General features: G+C 50.8%; 1 protein-coding gene and 1 long non-coding RNA gene across 5 annotated transcripts in view; one reads left to right on the top strand and one right to left on the bottom strand.

Annotated features, from left to right (window-relative positions):
- Nucleotides 1–3,468: 3,468 nt before the first annotated feature.
- LOC125700789 (uncharacterized) lies at nt 3,469–6,659 on the bottom strand. Its single transcript, XR_007380059.1, has 3 exons — nt 6,465–6,659; nt 5,290–5,413; nt 3,469–3,652 (listed from the first exon to the last, which is right to left on the bottom strand). It is a non-coding gene; the product is annotated as an uncharacterized LOC125700789 (long non-coding RNA).
- A 148-nt stretch (nt 6,660–6,807) lies between these two features.
- The window catches only part of PKD1 (polycystin 1, transient receptor potential channel interacting), an 85,927-nt gene continuing 73,815 nt past the window's right edge, over nt 6,808–18,919 (top strand). For all 4 annotated transcript variants that reach the window (XM_048962382.1, XM_048962383.1, XM_048962384.1 and 1 more), the window contains exon 1: nt 6,808–7,287. In XM_048962382.1, the coding sequence (XP_048818339.1) occupies nt 7,025–7,287 (263 nt within the window). In that variant the 5' untranslated portion in view covers nt 6,808–7,024. The remainder of the gene's footprint in view (nt 7,288–18,919) is intronic.

Raw genomic sequence — 18,919 nt, forward strand, 5'->3', positions numbered from 1 at the left:
AGATACACCACAGACATCAAATATTTTAGAAATACCTCCACTTAAAACCACCTAAGATGGTTTGTAGTGAGATACAAAGACATCCTGCAGTGAGGAAGGTCTGGGCGTGGGGATGATTTCAAAAGCAAGTGTGCAGACATGGCACAGTGTCAGCTTTATCAGTACATGCGCAGGTAGGTTTGCAACATGTGGAGCAGGGCAGGCAGCAGCTTCATGCCTTCTTCGTGGTGCTCGTGTCCTCATCCCAGCTGAGGCTGTGCTCTGCCAGATCTCAGGGTGCTGCAGAACACACACGGATGCACAGCGAGTGCAAGAGCGATGGTGCACAATGCAGGAGGGGGGCAGAGCAATGGGGAAAGCACCATGACTGAAGGGTGCAGAGATGGCCGAGGCTCTGGATGCAGAGTGATGGTGAGTGCTGAGGGGCTGCTTTTCCTCTGAACACATGCTTCCAGAAATATTATTTGAATTTTGGGTAGGCCTGTGCAAAGCCAGAGGCTGGACTCGATGATCATCATGGGTCCCTTCCAGTTTGGAGTATTCTCTGATCCTCTGACATGTGAGTCAGAGAGAGGACAGACTGAGGGCTGTTTTGTGCTGCATCACCCACAGGATCTCACCATCAGCACTGAGTAGATAAACCCCCATAGCTCACATTTGCACACTATGTTTTAGGCACTATGAGGCCAAAGTCATCTTGGGGCCAGCTACAGCTCAGTGATACATGCAGCACTCCTTGGGGCCCTGTAAAACAATAAGCAGTAGTAATAAGTTAGCACAGGGGTGTGCAGAGGCTCATCAAGCTGCTATCCAGACAGTAGGTGAAGTGCTAAGTGCCAGGGCTGGGAAAGAGCCCCTACTGCAGTGAGCCATTACACTGCTGCTCGCTGTTCTTCACCATGCCTTGGCCAGTGGGTTGTGCATCAGGGAGAAGCAGCCTCACCTCCCTGACTGGGGCAGAGCTGTGCTCCTGTGTGCCAGGAGATGCAGCTCCATGCCCACATCTCATTCAGCCATCCATCAGAGCAAGGCAGTGGCAGTGTGCTGTTCTGAGGCCAAGCAGTATTTATCAGCCCAAATCAATAGCTTCTGTCTTTCTGCTTGTCCTCTCTCACACTTGCAATGATGCTCGCCCATGGCTGTCAGCAAGCAGCATTTCTCCAAGCAATTAATAACCTGGGTTACAAAGGTGCAGAGACATGTGCTAATAGGGTTTGTTAACACTTTTTGAGGCAAGCTGAGTGTTTTCAATTAACAGAACTCTTGTGAGTTTGGGCAATTGCATTTTTCTTGAAGATGACAGTGAATGAGCAGCACAGGCAGCCCAGAGCTGGGCATATGAAGGTGCCCTTAACTCTGTGGATATAATCAGCTGCGAAGGATTCATGCAGTCAGCACTTTGCTGCTACTGCTTACTGTGATTTTAAATTTCCTGCTTTGTTTGAAAGTGTTTCTTCTTTATTGCTGGAAACATCTTTTTCCCCAGCAAAGCTAAGGGCTGTCCTAGCTCTGCAAACATTTTGTCTGCAGGCAATTACATTTGCATCAGCTGTCCTTCTGCAATCAGAGGGACTAATCACATCTGAACAGCTGAGCACATGTGGAAGCCATCAGGTCTGCCTGTGAAAGGCACAGCCAACTGCAACCAGCCACAGCCAATTGGAGGCAATATCATCACTGCCAAGCGATTCCTCCAGGCTGGAGCACATGGTCCCCCCTGCCAGCTGTGCTGGGAGCCGCCTCAGGCCACCAGCACCTGCCCTTCCCCAGGGCCCAGCAGGTCCTGAGGGCTTTGAGTGCACTTTTCTGCCTCTGCGCCTCTTGCTGGCTGCCCTCTGGCTTCAGCTTCACCAGCACTAATTAATGCACAGTTATTTCTTTTGCATCATTGCATTACAAATGAGTAGCTTTTGAATCCTTGTTAAAAAAAAATAATAATAATTCAATTTTCTGAAGTTTTGAAAGGCAGAGGCACAAGAGTGAGCACCATGCAGACCTGGCCTTGGGGATGCTCAGCAGCATCACCAACCTCCTGGGTGACATTTGTGCTTGTGTGGGTATGATCTATGCAGAAAGGCAAGTGAGGGCGATACGAGCAGGGAACAAGAGAGGAGATGCTTCCTATAGTTACTGGGGTGTGGAACAAACATCTCCAGCCACCTGCTGACTGCTTACCCAGCTGAACTTGCCTCAATTAAAAACACCAACACCACCGCGGTGCCTCCTGATGGTGCGCAGACATCAGCATTGCCATAGCAACGAGCAGAGCAGCAGCAATTTGGGGGGAAGCAGTGCTCGGCCCCTTGGGCAGCCCCTGCATCATTCCCTGAATTCCTGTCACTTGGAACTTCAAACCCTGTGGAGAGAGGGATCCTGAAGTTCTGTTTGCTTTGAATGAGCGTTTGGTGAATAAAGCCAGAAGTGCCACCAGTTGGATCCTGAGCAGAAAGCACCGTGGCTGAAAGCGCTCAGCTCTGGTTTGCATTCATGCTCCATCAAATGGATGAAAGCGTTCGGTGTGAATAAATTCCCTTCTTGAGCTGAAAACACCCACAAAAATCATCCAGAAAGAGCCCAACGAGGGCTCATCCTCATGCAGCAGAAACCCAACACTGAGCCTTAAGTCTCACTGAGAGCACCGCCCCAGATACAGCTGGTGGGGTCTCAGGCATCCAGGGATGAGCTGGGGGCACTGCCCACACATCCCATAGCGTTGTGGGCATCCTGTTCTCATCCTCTGCATCCCGTACAAAGTGAGTGCTGGTGTGAAAGCCAGGAGCCTTCCGGAGTGGGGGATTGCTGCTTGGGTCATCCCATGTGGGGTTGTGTCTGATTTTAGAGACAGTTTGGGTTTGTTTTTTTCCCCGTTTTTGGGTTAGTGCTTTTTGTTGTTGTTGTTTGATTGGGTTTAATTGGCCGAGCGGGGGGGGGTAGGGGTTGAGAAGCGGAGCGGCAGCGCGGCGGGCGGTCCTAGGGGGCGCCAGGGGAACACGGACAGCGCCGGGAGCGGAGCTTCGGCCGAACCGCCGCGCTGCTCCGGGGCTTCGCGTGGCCCGAAACAAAACCCTGCCGGGGAGCGTTCGCAGCAGCCCAGCGGAAGAGCGGCCCAGCATTCCAGTAGTTGAGCTTCCCAAATATCCAAGCATCCCTGTACCCCAGCAGCTGAGCATCCCAGTAGTTGAGCATTCCAGCATCCCAACAGTCAAACATTCCACAAGCTAAATATCGCAGTACTTGAGCGTCCAGGTACCCCATCAGCTGAGCAGCCCAGCACCACTGTAGCCAAGCACCTCCACAGCCCAGCAGCCCACCTCCCCAGCCACAGGCTACCCCTGCCCACATCCAGGCTGCCTTGCTGCCCCACTGCTCACAGCTCAGATGCCGAATGCTCCATATCCCCAGAGCCTTCCTGTGGCTCAGGGCTGCAGTGCTGCTGTCTGGGGCACAGAGGAGGTTCCCAGGCTGGTATTTATTGAATTGACACCATGGAGTTGGCAGCTTCTCTGTTTTTAATTTTCAGCCCTCTCTGTGAGGTGTTACATCTAACAGCTGGTATATGAGGAAGTCTGTCTCAGCTGCAGGTCTCGATGCTGCCACACCAGCACACTGAGCCAGCAGATGTGCTTCATGCTCTGAAGTCATCTAAAGAGCTCTGCTCAAATAGAAAGATAGAATGGAGATCAGTGGTGGCAAATATAAAATAAAATAGAATGAAGTTTTGACTTTCAGCTGTCCTCTCCCCCAGACCTTCCAGGCAAGGAAAATATTATGTCTGGAGGAAAGGCAGTGGAGCATGAGGAGGTGGCTGCAGTCATCAGGGTCGTGGATAACAGCTGGGAATGCTTGTGTTGGCTGCAGGAGGTGGACATGGGTGGGAGGTGATGGCTCTGCTGGGGTAACTCCAGGCTCCTCCTCATGGGACTGGCCATAGTGTTTCACGTTGGCAACCTGCAGGGGTGGAAACTGCTGCTTCCTGCTCAGAGAAAATAGTATCCTTGCTTCCTCTGAGGTACTCATACCCCACCTAAAAGAAAACGTGACAATTCTTCCCCGCCTGGGTGTGTGCTGAGGGTACACTGTTCTCCTCCTGCAATGCAGGAGTATCGGTTAAGATGGAAAAGAAGTGCTGCTGCAGACGTTCTGGGTGCATTCAGCCTGTATTGCTGGTGGGATGGAAGGGGAGAATTAGCACCCTCTTAGTTGGGGTTTAATTCTACACCAAGTGAATAGTGTTGGGAAACTCTCTGTCTGCCTGCCAGTGGGAGGAACCAGAAGGATCCCTTCCCCACAGCACGCCCTGCACTGAGCCTCCCCGCCCCATAGCATTTTCCACTCCCATCATTTTCCACAGGATGCATTTTAAAATCCATCCCAGCTCAGTGCAGAGAACTTCCTCCAAGATCAGAAATTACAGCTCAGTGTGAACAAACTACTCTCCTGCCACTCAATCACCATTTGCCATCTTCTTCCCCACTCGCTCCATTATTTCCCCATTTGCTGCCTGTGTTGCAGCTTGGCAGCCCCACTTGGGGGGAGAGCCCTTAACCTCGTTACATTCACTGGATTACATTAGCCACCTAATCTGATTACCATCCATACACAGGACATTTTCTGCCTGCTGTTATCTTTAGAAATATGGACATTGCTGCCTGCACCAATGGTTAGGAAAGAAAAACAGAAAGCAAATTGCAGCTGAGAGAGCAGAAGCAAATACGCAGTGGTCACACGAGGAGGCAGCAAAAATGGAGCTATTTGGGGCACGATGCATCATGTAAAAGATGATGATGTGTCCCTCAAGTCAATTTCAAGTTCAAAAGGCACAAAATGTTTTCAGAAAGTAAATTCTCATATACATTAAGTGCTATGCCAAGGGGTGAAATAAGATGCTGTCAGGCTTCTGAGATAAGGTATGTGTAGCATTTAGATAAGGAAAGCCAGAAGCCAGCTAATACAATCTGCTGTCACTCCTTTGGTTTCAACAGGATGATGCATGTACCTAAAACCCAGCAGGATTTAATGGACTTCATAGGATCTGGACCATCATAACAGGCAGAGCAAAGTGAGCAGCTCTGGAGGGATAAGGACAGATGCAAGGCTCACGGATCAGTCCTTGCACTTTAGGGAACCCAAAGCATCTGAAGTCACACAAGTAAAAAAATCCTGCAGGAGACACAGGCCTGTCCCCACAGCCCTCCTCCCCCCACCCTCATGTATCCTCAGGCTTTTAGGCTCCCATCCTCTTTCTGTTACCACCCAAAAAAACCCATTCTGCCTCCCTGCAGCTCGCACCTTCAGATGCTTGCAGCACGTCCCACTCCTTCATGTTGTGGTTTCTCCCTTGAAAGCTCCCAGGCAGATTTCTTCAAGATCTGGCCCCACTGACACAATGCTGCGGCAGCTCCCAGCACACTCACTGTGAAACACAGGGGTTGACATCCCCAGCACTGAGCAGCACCAGCAGCAGGAGGCTTTGCAAGGAGACCAGCCTTGGGCTCCATGAGCTGCTCTCAAAAGCACCAAATGCCCTTTGCTTGGCACTGGGCTGCTGGAAGGGTGCAATATCAGCAGATCATGGCTCATACTGAGCACACAGGCATCTCCTGCGGGATGGATACCAGGGCTGAGCCAGAGAGATTTCCTGTGTTGTAACACTCAACTCCAGCGTTACATGCAAATATTCTAAAGGTGCAAAGGTCTGTGAGAATTAATGCAGTCGCATAAAGAAAAGAGTCGATGGGCGCAGTGCTGAAAGATACGTCTGGACTGACAAATCTCTCCCAAGGAGAGTGTGTCTTTTCTGGGCAATTCAGGCAGAGTAGCGCCTGGTTTGGGCTGTGCAGGGTTTGTCCCTCCATTCGCATTCCCTGCCCCAGCCACTCGCCCTGGGCGCGCTGCTTCCCCCAGACCCCTCCCATCGCCCCCAGCAGCACGCCGCCTGTTGCCACTCTTCCACCCTACAGCACACATCTGTTGTGTTTACAGTGAGAAATCCCTGCCGGGCACGGGCCAATGGCTCTGGTATCCAAAGTGATGGGGCACTGAAAGCAGCTCAAAAGCAAGAATTCTTTCTGTGTTTTATTCAGGCTTCCTTCTGTCCTCCCCTTGGCTGATGCTCTGTGCATATCACACAAGGTGCAAAGGGCACTAAGCAACTAGGGCTCCTGTGAAACTTCCAGCTAGCACACCTTCTCCACTGTTTACAGATGGGGCTGGGCTTGGTTTTGGGGAGACCCTTTGTGAGGACGGAATTCTGCTCCCTTTGTACATGGGCTTATTTTAGCTACTATAACCTGGGACCAGCCCTCACACGGAGGAGCTTTCAGTGCAAATCTCAGCGGCCCTGGCCCGGCCTGAGCCACGCCCCGTGCCAGTGCTACGGTGCGCAGGGGGCGAGCGGCACGTGGAGTCCGCTGACCTCCGCATAGCATTGCAAAGCAGCCCTGCGAAGTACGTGCCTTCCTCACCTGTCTGAACCGCTGCCGCGCTGCAGATGCCAAACGCGCGGCTCTTACAAGATCCGATACTGTAAAGCTGCAGCGGCCCCGGAGCGGTGCCCTCCCCCGGGCGCCCCAGCCCGGCTGTCTCCGTTCTCCCCTCACCGAGCGGTGCCGAGCGCTCCCCGCACCCGCAGCTTCGCCGCAGCCCGGATCGGGAGCGGTGCCGGGGCCGGGCGGGGGCTGCCGCGGGGGCGGGCGCAGGGGCTGGAGCGGCGCCGGGTTTCCGCCGGGCGGGAGGCGGAGCGGGAGGCGGCGGGCCGCGGCCCGGGCGGAGCGCAGAACGGAGCGGAGCGGGGCCGGGGCTGTCAGCGCGGGGAGCGGAGCCCAAGGGCCGGGCCGGGCGCCGCCGCGGGAGCAGCGCGCACCGCAGCGCCGGGGGGAGCCCGCCATGCGCTGAGCCCCGCGGCGCGGGAGGAGCGGAGCGGCTCGGAGCGGAGCGCGGAGCGGAGCCGAGCGCGGGGCGCGGCCGGGCCCGGGCCGGGCCGGGGGAGAGGCGGGCCGGGGCCATGCCATGCCCGTAGGAAGAGATGCCTTTTGGAAATGGAGACACTGGAACACAGCGCAAACATGGCGTCCCCGCGGCGCGGCTGCCCCTCTCGGGCTGGTGCCTGCTCTGCTCCCTGCTGTGCGGGGGGCTGGCGGCCGCCAGGACCTCTCCGGCTCCCTCCTGCCAGCCCTGCGCCGCCGACTGTACCTGCTCCGGGGGCCGGCCCGGAGCCGTCTGCGTCGCCAACTGCTCCGCGAGGGGCCTGGAGCGGCCTCCGGACGTCCCGACCGCCGCCACGGCTCTGTGAGTACCGCGGGGCCGGGAATGGGGCCGGGAACGGGGAGGGCACGGAGCGCCGCTTTCCAGAAGTTGTTCGCGGCGTTTGCGTTGAGTCCACGAGCCGTTTTGTTGGAGACCCGTTGCATGACAGCGGGGACAAACATGGAGACGGCTGAGAAAGTTTGGCGTGCGGAGGTGGCAGCGTTAGAGATGTGCAGAAGTGGCCCAAGCCACGCAAAAGGGAAAACAACTCCGGGGTGTGGGACACGCGGGTCTCCACCGACAGTGGTCGTAGGGATGCATTGGGCTGTGCACCTGAAGAACGGTTCTGGGGTTCACCCCGAACTGTGTGATGCTGTAATGCTGAGTGGGTCCCATCACAGCCACCCACGGGCACACAGCGCACGCCAGCTCACAGGCACTGCTCCCCGTGGAGGAAAAGGTTTGCTATCTGGAAAGGCACAGGGACACTAATTAGTTAGTGTTTAATTGTGCCTTTTGCACTGTGGCTGCATCCGAGAGAGCTGGGATGCTGCTGCCCCAGAGGTGTTGTTCTGCTCTGGGGGTGGGTACAGAGGGAAATAGCTGTGTTGTGACGTGAGCAGCTGAATGTGGTTTCAACGCCGCTCTGTTAACAGCAGATTTAAGGGACTCAATTAGCAAGTTCACATCAAAGTTTGGTGATGAAAGCTCTCAGATGAGATGGGTGATGCTCGTGTCACAATACTGACTTTGTTGCTTTGGAGCTTCAGAGAGGTGTGTGCCATGCAGGGCATCAGTGCGGTCTGCATGCAGAGCCATAAAGTTACTGTATGTTGTGAAAAATAGAGTCATGGCAGAGTGGGGAGGGAGGATTGTTTTGAACCTAAATTTGTTTTCTAGAGGGAGTAACTTTTCTTGAGGAGATGAAAGCTGTGAGTGATTGGTGCAGGAGGGATGACACGGTCTGGCATGATGGAAGGATCTCACAGGAGCAGAGTTCTGCTGGGTTTCAGTAGGATGAGGACCTGCTTTTCTGAGTGTCTGCTTTGTACTGTTAGTATAAAATAAAAAGTATAGGAAAAGTTGCACGCAGCACAGTAAGCATTAGGTTACAGATCTAAGTAACTTCAGGAAAACACACATCTGTAAACACAGCACATGAGGCATTTCCAAGTGTTTCCTTACATGACATGCATGACATGCTTTGGGTTTTCCACACAAAGCCATGGGTATTTTATTTTTTGTTTGGCAGTAAGTCCCCAGCTGGGGAAGGTTTGGTGTCGTCTGGGGCTCCCTGATGCTGTCTTATCTGCTGTTGGCTGTGCAGCTGAAGTCCCCCTGTAATAGGAATGGGACGTGCTGGTGCTTTGCTGCTCCTTTCTGAAGGCTGTGATGCAGTTGCTCATTTGGCTTGTTAGGGATTTGGGGTTATGTCTGTGTTTTTAGGATTATTAATTTTGAGACCGCGTTTTGTTTGAGACTGCTGCTCTTATTGTTGTTCGGAGGAGCTGAGTTGTAAAAGCTCCCAGGATGTTTTGGGTTAGGTCCTGTGACACAGTAACAAATTGAAGTTAGCCATTCAGCTCTCACCGGTCCCCAAAACAAAGCGTGGGAAGGGGGAATCAGCTGAAGCTGCAGGCTGGAGTTGGGGGGTGCGATGTGGCTTTTCTTTGCCTCTAAGGAAAGGCTGGCAGCCTGTAGGGCTGCATGGCTGATCGTGCACCTCAAGTAATGAATGCGTGCTGGTGATATTCTGGGGGTGGTGAGGTTGTGCTGTTGTGGATTTCCCTTAGGGAGAAGTTTCCTGCCCTGTTCTACCTCTGGCATGAGAGTAAGGACAGCTGTGCTTGCATTATTAGCAGGATGGATGTACAGCTGAGTTTGGTTTGGGTGAGGGGCATTCCAGCTTATGGTGCAGTTCTGTGATCAGCTTTATCATGTACTTCAAGTTCCTTTTATTGAACACCAGCACATAAATTGTGGCTTTAGCAATTTACCGCTGGCTCTCTCATTAGATTAAAATATGAATATATATCTCAGCAGCATGTGAGTTTTTAATTAGTCTGAAATGAAAACAGCCTTTGAGAAGCGGAGTTCAGAATTCCCAAAGCTCCCAGTTGTGCAGTAGCTTTGTGCTGGCCGTCATGCTGACCACTGTGATCCCACGGCTCTGATGGACAAGGAAATGAGTTCTTCTCGTATGCACGTCACAGACAGAACAACTTTCAGTAAGAAAATGCCAACTTGGGCAGAACCATTTCTGTAAGCTCAGGAGCACCTCCACATGCAGGGCAATACACAGCGCTGCTCTCAGCCACGTGCTGAGCAGGCAGCGCCTCCAGGCAGCCCTGGAGGGCACCAACCCCATCCCACTGCTGCAGCCAAATTCTCTTTGCACTTCTTTGGACAAAGCTTTGCACTTCTGAGCTTCTCCAGCTGAGGAATGCTTTGCTCTTCTCAAATGCTTCATTTTCAGGCGCTGGGTTTTGCTTCACGGTGGGACTTTGCTGTTTTGTGGGATGCTCCTTTTGTTCCTCAGCCAGGAATGTATCTCATAACAATTTTCTGACTTTCCCTTGCAAATATTGACTGCTTCTGACACATCATTAGCATTGTGGAAGTTTTGGAGTGGAGATAAGGATCTCCATTTGTAAGGCCGTAGAAGTGAAAGTCCCTTATTTTTCCCTCATTAATGCAGGGCTGCATCAGAGGGGCTGCTGAAGCTTTGCAGATCTGGGATTGTGACTTTCATCCAAAACCCAGCGGGGTGTTTTTGTAGACTTGATGGTAAGCCCCGGGATTGCACTGCCCAAACCTAAGGATAAACAGATTTTACAACTTATGGGCTGTACTACTTGAAATCAGAGGAGCTGGCAGTGACCGTAGGTGCTGGTAGTATTACACGAGGCAGTGAAAGCTTTTTCAAGGCTCAAGGTGCCTTCAAAAGCTATTGGAGAAAAATAATCCAATTAAATCTGCAATCCAGCACAGGGATAACTGCAAGCAGTGGAGTGTCTGTACCGTGGTGTCCAGCCCACAAAGGGAAAACAGATTAATTAAAAAAAAACTTAATCTGGAGTGCCATTCACATAAGAAGCCATATTCCCAGAGAAAACAAGGCTGTGCTTCTCTTTTGGAAGGAATTTGGAAGGGGGAAAAAGGCCCAAATGAGGTGCTAGGAAAATATTTTGCAAACAAGGTTCATTCAGCCCAGGGAAGGGACTGATCAGTGAAGTGATTGCAAGTGCAGTTAAAGCTCCAAACAAGGAGGCAGTTCTGTATCATTCTGTCTGAGCATAATGGTGTCTGGTGTTAGCAGAGTACCTCTGTAATGGCATCTCAGCAGCACGAGGTCTGGGTTGGATGGAGAATCTGGGAGCTCTTATTCACTTTGGAGAAGTTATGGGAGTGTGATGACTTGTGATACTACTAGAGGGGAAGGTTGTGTCAGTGCCCACCTGATATTTTGAGGTTCCTCTGAAATCCAGTACATTTTTTACCAAGTCTCTCTCAGGTTTCTCCCAGCTACTCTCATTGTGCTCTCACATACTGTGCATTTAAAGAGCAAATCACTGCATCAGAAGGCAGGGTTGGAACTCTCATCTGGTTTGCTAAAGCCCTTTCTCTTTTTTGCTAGTTAGTGGAATTCCTTGTTTTATCTCTCGTCATGCTGCAGTTTCCACTGTGGTTTTCACACTACGTCTCTGCGTCATCCTTTTTTCATTTCTTCAGGCTTTGTTGTCTTTTGATTGATCACTGCAGTTTGGCCTCATTTTGTGCCTTGCTTTTATCTGTCCTGTGTTTCCCCAGATGTTTCTCAGGGCTGCAGCGACTGAGGGCTGAGAGCAAAGCATGCGTGCAATGGCCAGGAGTGGGCTGGGAGCTGCATGGGATTCGAGCATCACAGAGTGGTTTGTGTTGGAAGGGACCTCTGAATGCTGTCTGATCCCACTCCCTGCACTGAGCAGGTTCACACACAGCTCCATCAGTGCTCAGAGCCCTGTTCAACCTGACCATGGCTGTGTGCAGGGATGGGGCACCTCCACCTTTCTGGGCACCCTGTGCCATTTCTCACCGCCCTTAGCATAAAGAAATTCTTCCTTATATCCAGTCTAAATCTCCCCTGAATATCACCAGGGCTGGAAGCTGCACTGGGGCTGGACTCACCTCCGTGCTGTCCTCTATGCTGCTGCCTGTCCCAGCACTTTGGGCCTTCTGGGCCTTACTTTGTAACATGCGTTAAGAATGAACTTGTTTTTCACATCAAAAAGCTGATGTTTTTTTAGACAGTGAATCTGTGCTGACGTCTTTGCCAAAACTAAAAATATCAAATTGAAACATAGCATTAGTTTTTGCTTTACAAACAGCACAGAAAGAAAAAGCAAAACAAAACAAAACAAAAAAAAACCCAAAAAACAAAAACAAACAAAAGCAACACATGATTATAACCATTCTTAAGGATAATTATCATCAGGAAGAGCCTCAGCAACATGCAAGCTGACAATCCATAGCACTTGTGGTGAATTATAGGAGCTGTGACCAGCAGACAGATTCTGTCCTCGCTTTCCGGCTCTCTCTTCTCCCAAAAGATTGCTGCAGTTTTGATGATGTGCTGCCACTGCATTTAAGTGGAGAGAATCAAAACAAAGCTGAGCAGTATGTCTTCAGTCAGCTGCTTCCTGCCATCTGACAGTGAAAACAGTTCCCCTCAGGTTAGGAACGAGCCCGTCTCTTTGGCTCCCCAGCATCAAGCCTGGTAAAAACTTCAGTGAGCTGAGATCAGAGAGGAGGCTTCAGATGTGGTGTGCTGCCTTCAGTGCAGCGTCTCTTTTAATTTAATGAGAAGCCAGTGTGATACGCTGGCTTGGTAGCAGTGCCTGAAGGAACGATGCTCAGCTGTAGCAATGAGCCTGCTGCTTTCAGTCAGGGTGCATAGGTACTGCTGTGCCCTGCGTTACCTCCACCCTGGGCTCTGCATTCTGTACCCCCATGCAGAGAGCTCCTTGTATCAAAGCCCACCCTTGGCTCAGGTCTGGGATGAAGTCAGCAGCTCTAATCACTGGTTTGAAACTCGGATTTGCAGGGTGGAGTTTGCAGCCCGTGCTGGAGCCCATGCCCGCTTCCTGCGGCGGGCGTCACCGACGGCGCTCACAGATTCTCCACCGTCGCCTCCCTGCTTCCATTGCAACATCTGCTGGCAGCATCGGCCCTGGCTGCTGCTCAGTGCTCCTCGAGCAGGGAGGTGGAATTGGCAGATCCCAGAAGCGAAACGAGTTTTCTCTGCAGCTCTGTTTGAGGCGGGCAGAGGAGCCTCTCCTTCCTTTTCATTGTGGGTTGGATGGGACTCTGTGAACAGTTTTGCTGCTTGGTCAGGGGGCACTGACAGTGCTGGGAATGGGTTAAAGAGATTCTGTTCCAGCCGACTTAGGCAGAGGTGGGAGTGGCTCTCTAAAAAGAGAATCTGGGGTGTGGATTGAGTCCTCCTGAGGGAGGGACTGGGGAACAGCTAAGCCTGGGAAAGCGAGAGCCGAAGCGTTGTGTTGGCCAACATTTTTAGTTTCTCTCTCAAAGCCACGCCTTGGGAAGGGGGTGGAGAGAGCATGGCCCAAAGCATGCGGGTTTTGGTGGAGGTCAGGTTGGTGAGAGCCCCTCCGAGTCCGGGCCCTTCAGGGACCTCATGTGGGAGCCACGTGTGACCCTGTGGATCCGCAGTGGCCAGCTGTCGGGCTGCAGGAATGTGTTGTGAGTGCAGCACAGGCAGTTGGGGGGATCCTGGGGTCACACTGCAGCGATGGGAGCTCACAAGTCCCTCTGAAAAAATTTAAAAAAATGATTGTTCTTCTTTGTGTATTTATTTTTGTAGGGCAACCTCGTGTTGCTTGAAAGAGCACTCCACAAGCGGCTATTTTTGTACTCCTCTGTTCATCAGCTTGCCTCGCAGCTGGGCTGGGTGCCTTTTAAGAGTTGAATGCAGTTTAGCCTTTCCAAGCGTGGCTTGGATTAAACAGATGTTTCAATTCCCATCCCCGCGGCTCATGCTCCCCCATGCCGCATTTCCAGCAGGAGGACATCAGCTCTGGCATGCAGGCCCTGTCAGAAGCCCTCAGGGCTCTTCAGCTCCCCGGTGTCCACATGCTGGTGAGGATTGCTGCTAGCGTCGATGGGAAGCACATGATCCTTCAGCAGCACCTGCACGCAGCCCAGACCAGCACCCCGTGTCTGGCTGGCAGCGGACACTGGCGCGCCGTCAGAATGGGAATGTTGATGGGTTTTGCCTCATGAGTTGCTTCTGTGCTATTGCTTAATGGCTTTCACATGCAAAGAGTGTGGAGGTGTTTGTGAGCAGGCAGAACCATCCGAGCCAGGCTCTTCAACCAGTGTCAGGCAGTCTGTGGGGCGATAGGAATAATAATGATGGGCCCCATCCTGCGGTGTGTGCTCCCAGCACAGAGCCCATGTGCCACATTTCCTCTCCTGGGGCTTAGAGAGCTGCGGGTACAGTTGGAAACCTCAATGAGATGCAGAGTGGAATCTCCAAGAAAAGCGTTGCAGCCACATCTGTTCCACACAGCTGTGCTTTTGACTCCTTAGACACCTCTGTAAGCTGGCTTTCGTTGTCACAAAGAAGAGGACAGGGGCTTGGGGACAGTGCTTTGCCATTGACAGACACTTCCTTGCACAAGAGCATTGTGGAGACCTGTTAGAAATGTCTGTGCTCAGTCTGAGCCTGTGCAGCCAGTGTTTGTGTGCCACTCGCGGCACAGAACTGGCCCCAGAATAGCTGTATTGCACCCCTCCCCAGACAAAAAGGCTTGGAAAGCCTTCTGGAAAGAGTGAGTTTTTGGAAGGGGAAGTTTGGATATGGAAAGAGAAGTCAACCTGCACTTCTATTATTTTTTACTGCAGCACCACTTCTCGTAGCTTAGGCACTGTACAGATACAGCCAAGAGACAGGTCTTTTCCAGGACATGCAGATGGTCCAGGCAATCCTGCAAAAGCGTAAGCTTGGATGTGGGCACTTGGCTCTGAGATATTAACATGCCTTCTGCCATTCTGAAATTGGTAATGGTTTCAGCAGGTCAGCAATTTGTGTTGTGAAACTGCCCTTGCACCTAAGCATAGCACAATTAAAAAGAAATCATCTGCTATTTTCTGAAACAAAATGAAGCTGTCATAGAAATATGATGCAGAATGATTCCATGGGAGAAGAGCTTCCATTGGAAAATATCTTGGCTCCCAATCAGACCTTTTAGAGGACGGCTCATTTTTGCTACCTTGGTGGTTTTCTAGGAGAGAAATGTTATGTAAGCAACAAGTTGATGGATCCATAGCCAGGACTCCTCCTCATCTATTTCACATGTTATTTTTGCTTTTTGTTTGTTTGTTTGTTTGTGTTTTAATAAGGGTTTCCTGTCCTCCTAGATCCAGGAAGCGACTAAAAGTAGCCACTAAAATGAACAGAGTGACGTTGGCCAGAGATTCATAAGTAATGAATTAAATCTGTGCAGATCAAAGGTTTCTATCAGAGTGTGGGAACGTTATTTTATTCCAACAGAGGGAAAACAAGTGATTGGCTTTATGGGCTGAACTCTGTCAAGATCTGCAGTCTCTGATTGCGTGGATCAGTGCAAAGTTTGTATCGGAAGTCTTCAATATTTAGTGAAGACAAAGCTGGGGTAGTAACATGAAAGCTAGGAGAGGCCTGGTGTTGAGCTGTGTTAGTCTTTGTGTTGTGTACACAGGAGAATTCACTGTAGCTAACGTAAGTGGTAGATTGGGGACACAATGTAACACCAAAGTAATGGCTTTCCTTAAGAAAGAGGGAAAAAAACAACAACAAACCGCTGCCACTTTGTGCGGTAAAACTGTTGCAGGTTGCAGAACAAGACTGAGAAACAAAGCTTGGGTGGTCCTTGTGGCTCTGCTGGACTGACAGAATACAGTTCCTGAGTTTTAATTTGGATGGAAGACACACCTCATTTTTACAGGGGGTCCCAACAGCATCATTCATACTCGATTTTGTATTTCATATAAGGCAAAACAACTTCAGTAGCGCTATAGTCAAAGCCTGAACTCTGAGGCTGCTGGCCCTCACAGCTATCCCTGCTCTCATTGAATCCAGCAATAAGTCATTGCTTGAGCATTTGTTGCCCTAACAGTGCTTTCAGGAGAGTAAACTGTAAGGATAATAATGTCACCATCCATGGACAGTTTAGGTTCTGATTACGTGCACATATTGCATCTAATATTTCCACCAATGTAAGTTGTATTGCCTCAGCTCTGTACTGGAGTGCCATGACCCGTATTATGCACTCAGTCAGAATGGAGGATTACCCTCTGGCATAATTTAGAATTTGAATCATTTAAAGTGTTAATTACAGCTGGCCATCAGATCTCTACAGCAAGCCAGCAAAGCCCTCTGCAACATTCTGCCTTCGTTTGGACTGACTGTGACACCTCCAGATCTGTAGCTTGATCCCATTACTCTGGAGAGAACTGAGAGAGGAAACTGCATTTGGAAATGAATCTCTCACTGGACACAAAGCTTCCTCCAGAGCAGATAAACTCTCAGGCTGCTTGGGAAGGACGTTTACAAGTCACTGGGGTGTCTTGGACCGCTTGAAGGCATGCAGGCCTGCCCCAGCTCCTCTCCTCTTGCTGGTGGTTGGTCCCATCAGCAACATGGAGGCCTTTTGTCCCTGTGCTCGTTGACCTCACGTCCTGTCTACTCCCATGGAGTAGGGAAGTGGAAATGGAGTGTTGTGCATTGGCTTGCCATGCAGTTTCTGGGATTGCCAAGGTCTTCAGGAGCCATGAAAGCTGTGTACAGCACACACAAGGCCAGGCCTTGTTGCCATCTTTGTCCTCCCCTCCACAATCAGGGAATTGATGTGCATACATTAATTTGGGAAGAGAGCTAGGCTGCTGGAGGAGGTGCTGTCCTACAGCAGGAACATGGGGACACGGGACATGTTTCTTTTATTTTCAGCTCAGACCCTGGTTGTGTGGGCTGGTTTGTCACTGATTGCTGCGCTCCGTCTCCCCTGTCAGAGCAATGAGGTTGATGGTTCCTGGCCTTGCTGGAGAACTGTAGTGGTTATTTATGTGAATTAAGTGCTTGTGGAGGGCTTAAGTGCTTGTCTGCTGGATAAATGCCCTGGGGTTCTAATTTGTACTTGTTTGGTGCTCTGCCATCCTTGTGAGAAGGCAGCAGAACATTGTCCTGTACCAACGCTCGGGATGCTGAATCTGCAGTCTGAGCAAGGCACAAGGCAGGGTAGCAAAACGCCCTTGCTTGCTTGTTTAGCTGGTTTATTTGTAACCTCTGTCCTGCCCTCCTGTCCCTGTTTTTGCTTCACTTTGCCATCACCCCCAGAATGCAGCCTTTTGCTTTGCCTCCACATCCTGTGGCAGGTATAGCAGCCAGCTGGATCTCATCGTGCTGCTGTAACCATCTTTTTTCTTTTGAATGCAGCTGAACAAAGAAAAGTCTGGTTTTCTGCTCAATTTTATTTTAGATTAAATCCAGTGCCATCGGTTTTCAAACAGAGACATCCCAGCCCCAAATCTGACCTGAATCCAGGGTGCCAGGTCCTGAGAACACATATGTGCTCTGCAGGCTCCTCAGGGAAAGGACTGGGATGATTTTCCTCACCAGCAGCGTCCTGAGCAGCCAAGCCATGCAGCCCCAGAATGCAGATGCGGAGATGGTTGTGCAAGGCCAGGGCCATGTTGCTGACACAGGGCATCCTGCGCCCACCCAGCAGACCTACAGCCATGTCTGTGGGCCTCACTGCTCTATGTGGAGAGAAGGGCCTGGGCTGAGCCTCCAGGGCTGCTCCCAGAGCAACCTGCTGCAGTTGGGCACCATTTTGCCTCTGTTGGGTGCCATTTTCTTGCACTGTAGGCTATGACAGCAGTACAATGAGGCTTTCTTGCCTCTTACCTATACCAGTCTATGTGAGGCACTGGAACAGGCTGCCCAGAGAGGTTGTGGATGCTCCATCCCTGGAGGTGTTCAAGGCCAGGTTGGATGGGGTAGGTGGCTATTAAATGTGGAGGTTGGTGGCCCTGCCTGCAGCAGAGGGGGTAGGAATTTGGTGATACTTGAAGTCCCTCCAACCCAAGCCATTCTGTGATTCTATGATGAGGAGGAAGCTGGTGGAGTAAATTCCTGACGTATCAGCAGTGCTGGCATTCTTTTGTATGTAAAGCTCAATTTAAAATGCAGAAATTCATCTGTATCTTTGTACTGTGCACGGTATGTGTGGGCTTGCAGAAAAGACCCAAAGCTCTGAAAATTGTTATTTGTACATGTAGTCCCAGGCAGGACCTCGTAGTGCTGGGCATATGCAAAGATCCTTGCAACAGAAATAGGTAAGGCAAGAGGAGGGAAGTCGTCTTGTTTTACGGCTGGCTGAGACTGAAAGCTGTCTGCACATAGTGTGAGACCTGCCTGGGGTCTCACAGGCAGCGTGTGTCAGAGCCAGGCCTGAGCCCTCCCCCTCTTCTGAGGTGCAGCTGAGTGTGATAAGCACGTGAGCTTGCACGTTCATGTGGGGCCAATCTGACATGAAGATCTCGCAGTGTGGGACGACTTGCTGGGGGTGTGCATGCTTCAGCTGGGAAACAGCTGCTGGACTGGACCGACCAAAGCAGTGGTTCCTGTCCAAAAGAGACTCCCAAATTGTGCTGGTCAACAAAAAGCAGTAGTGCGTCCTGCTGTGTGTGCAGTACAACATAGTATGAACTGCAGGACTGGAGTCTGAATGTAATTTATTTACAAAGCTATGGTTTATTGTGTTGGGTAAGGGGAGTTTGCTGTATTTTGGATAGAACTGTACAATGAAGGGGTATGCTTGCTGAGATATATATCTTCATCCAGGTTTACATCTAGCTTTCTCTACTCCGGAGCATCTTCAAAGCAGGAGAGCTGTGTTCACTGTTTTGTCCTAGTTCCAAATGTAGCACATCATGGCTTAGCTGTGATTCATTTTGCTGTGAGGGGAGCAACACCTAGTCATTGTATTGTTTTGCTACCTTGAAAAGAGCTGTCCTTGCTCCAGACCCTGTCCCTGGTGTGCATGGTGGGCCTACCTCTGCAGCAGAGAGCGTTCCTCCGTTGTGACCTCCAGGAAGCAGGATTCATTTAGGGAAATTTGGTGTGACAGGAGGAACAATGTTTCATCATGAGTTTGCTCTGGGGTTCAGGATTAATCATTACTGCATTTAATGTGTTTTAGCTCAAAGCCAGAACCGTCCATATCACCTGACCATTCTGCAAGCAAAACCAATGGGATATCAGATTTTGGCATGGCTTTGCTACCCGGAAGTGGGGTTTCTGCAAAGCATGAGAGAATGGAGAGCAATGGTTAATCGGCAGGATGGAGTTAATCATTCACAGAATTCCTTAGCTACAAACTCTTTCCTCAGTAATTTTTTGGTGCGTTGCTGGAAAGGAAATGGGGGTATGTGAAACAAAACCATACTTAACAAGTCACAGTAGCCCTGGTGTGTGTAGGATTTCTTGCTCTCTGCTGAGGTGGAGCTCTCCTGTGGGAGGAGACGCTTAAACGAACTGATAGAGCTGAACAGTGCTGGTCAATGTGATATATCTGCACCTTTCTCTTTGGATGCGCATGCCAGAGATGGAGATTGAAGAAAGAAATGTCTG

This window comes from Lagopus muta, chromosome 15 (genome assembly GCF_023343835.1).
Source record: "Lagopus muta isolate bLagMut1 chromosome 15, bLagMut1 primary, whole genome shotgun sequence".
Lineage (NCBI taxonomy): Eukaryota > Metazoa > Chordata > Aves > Galliformes > Phasianidae > Lagopus > Lagopus muta.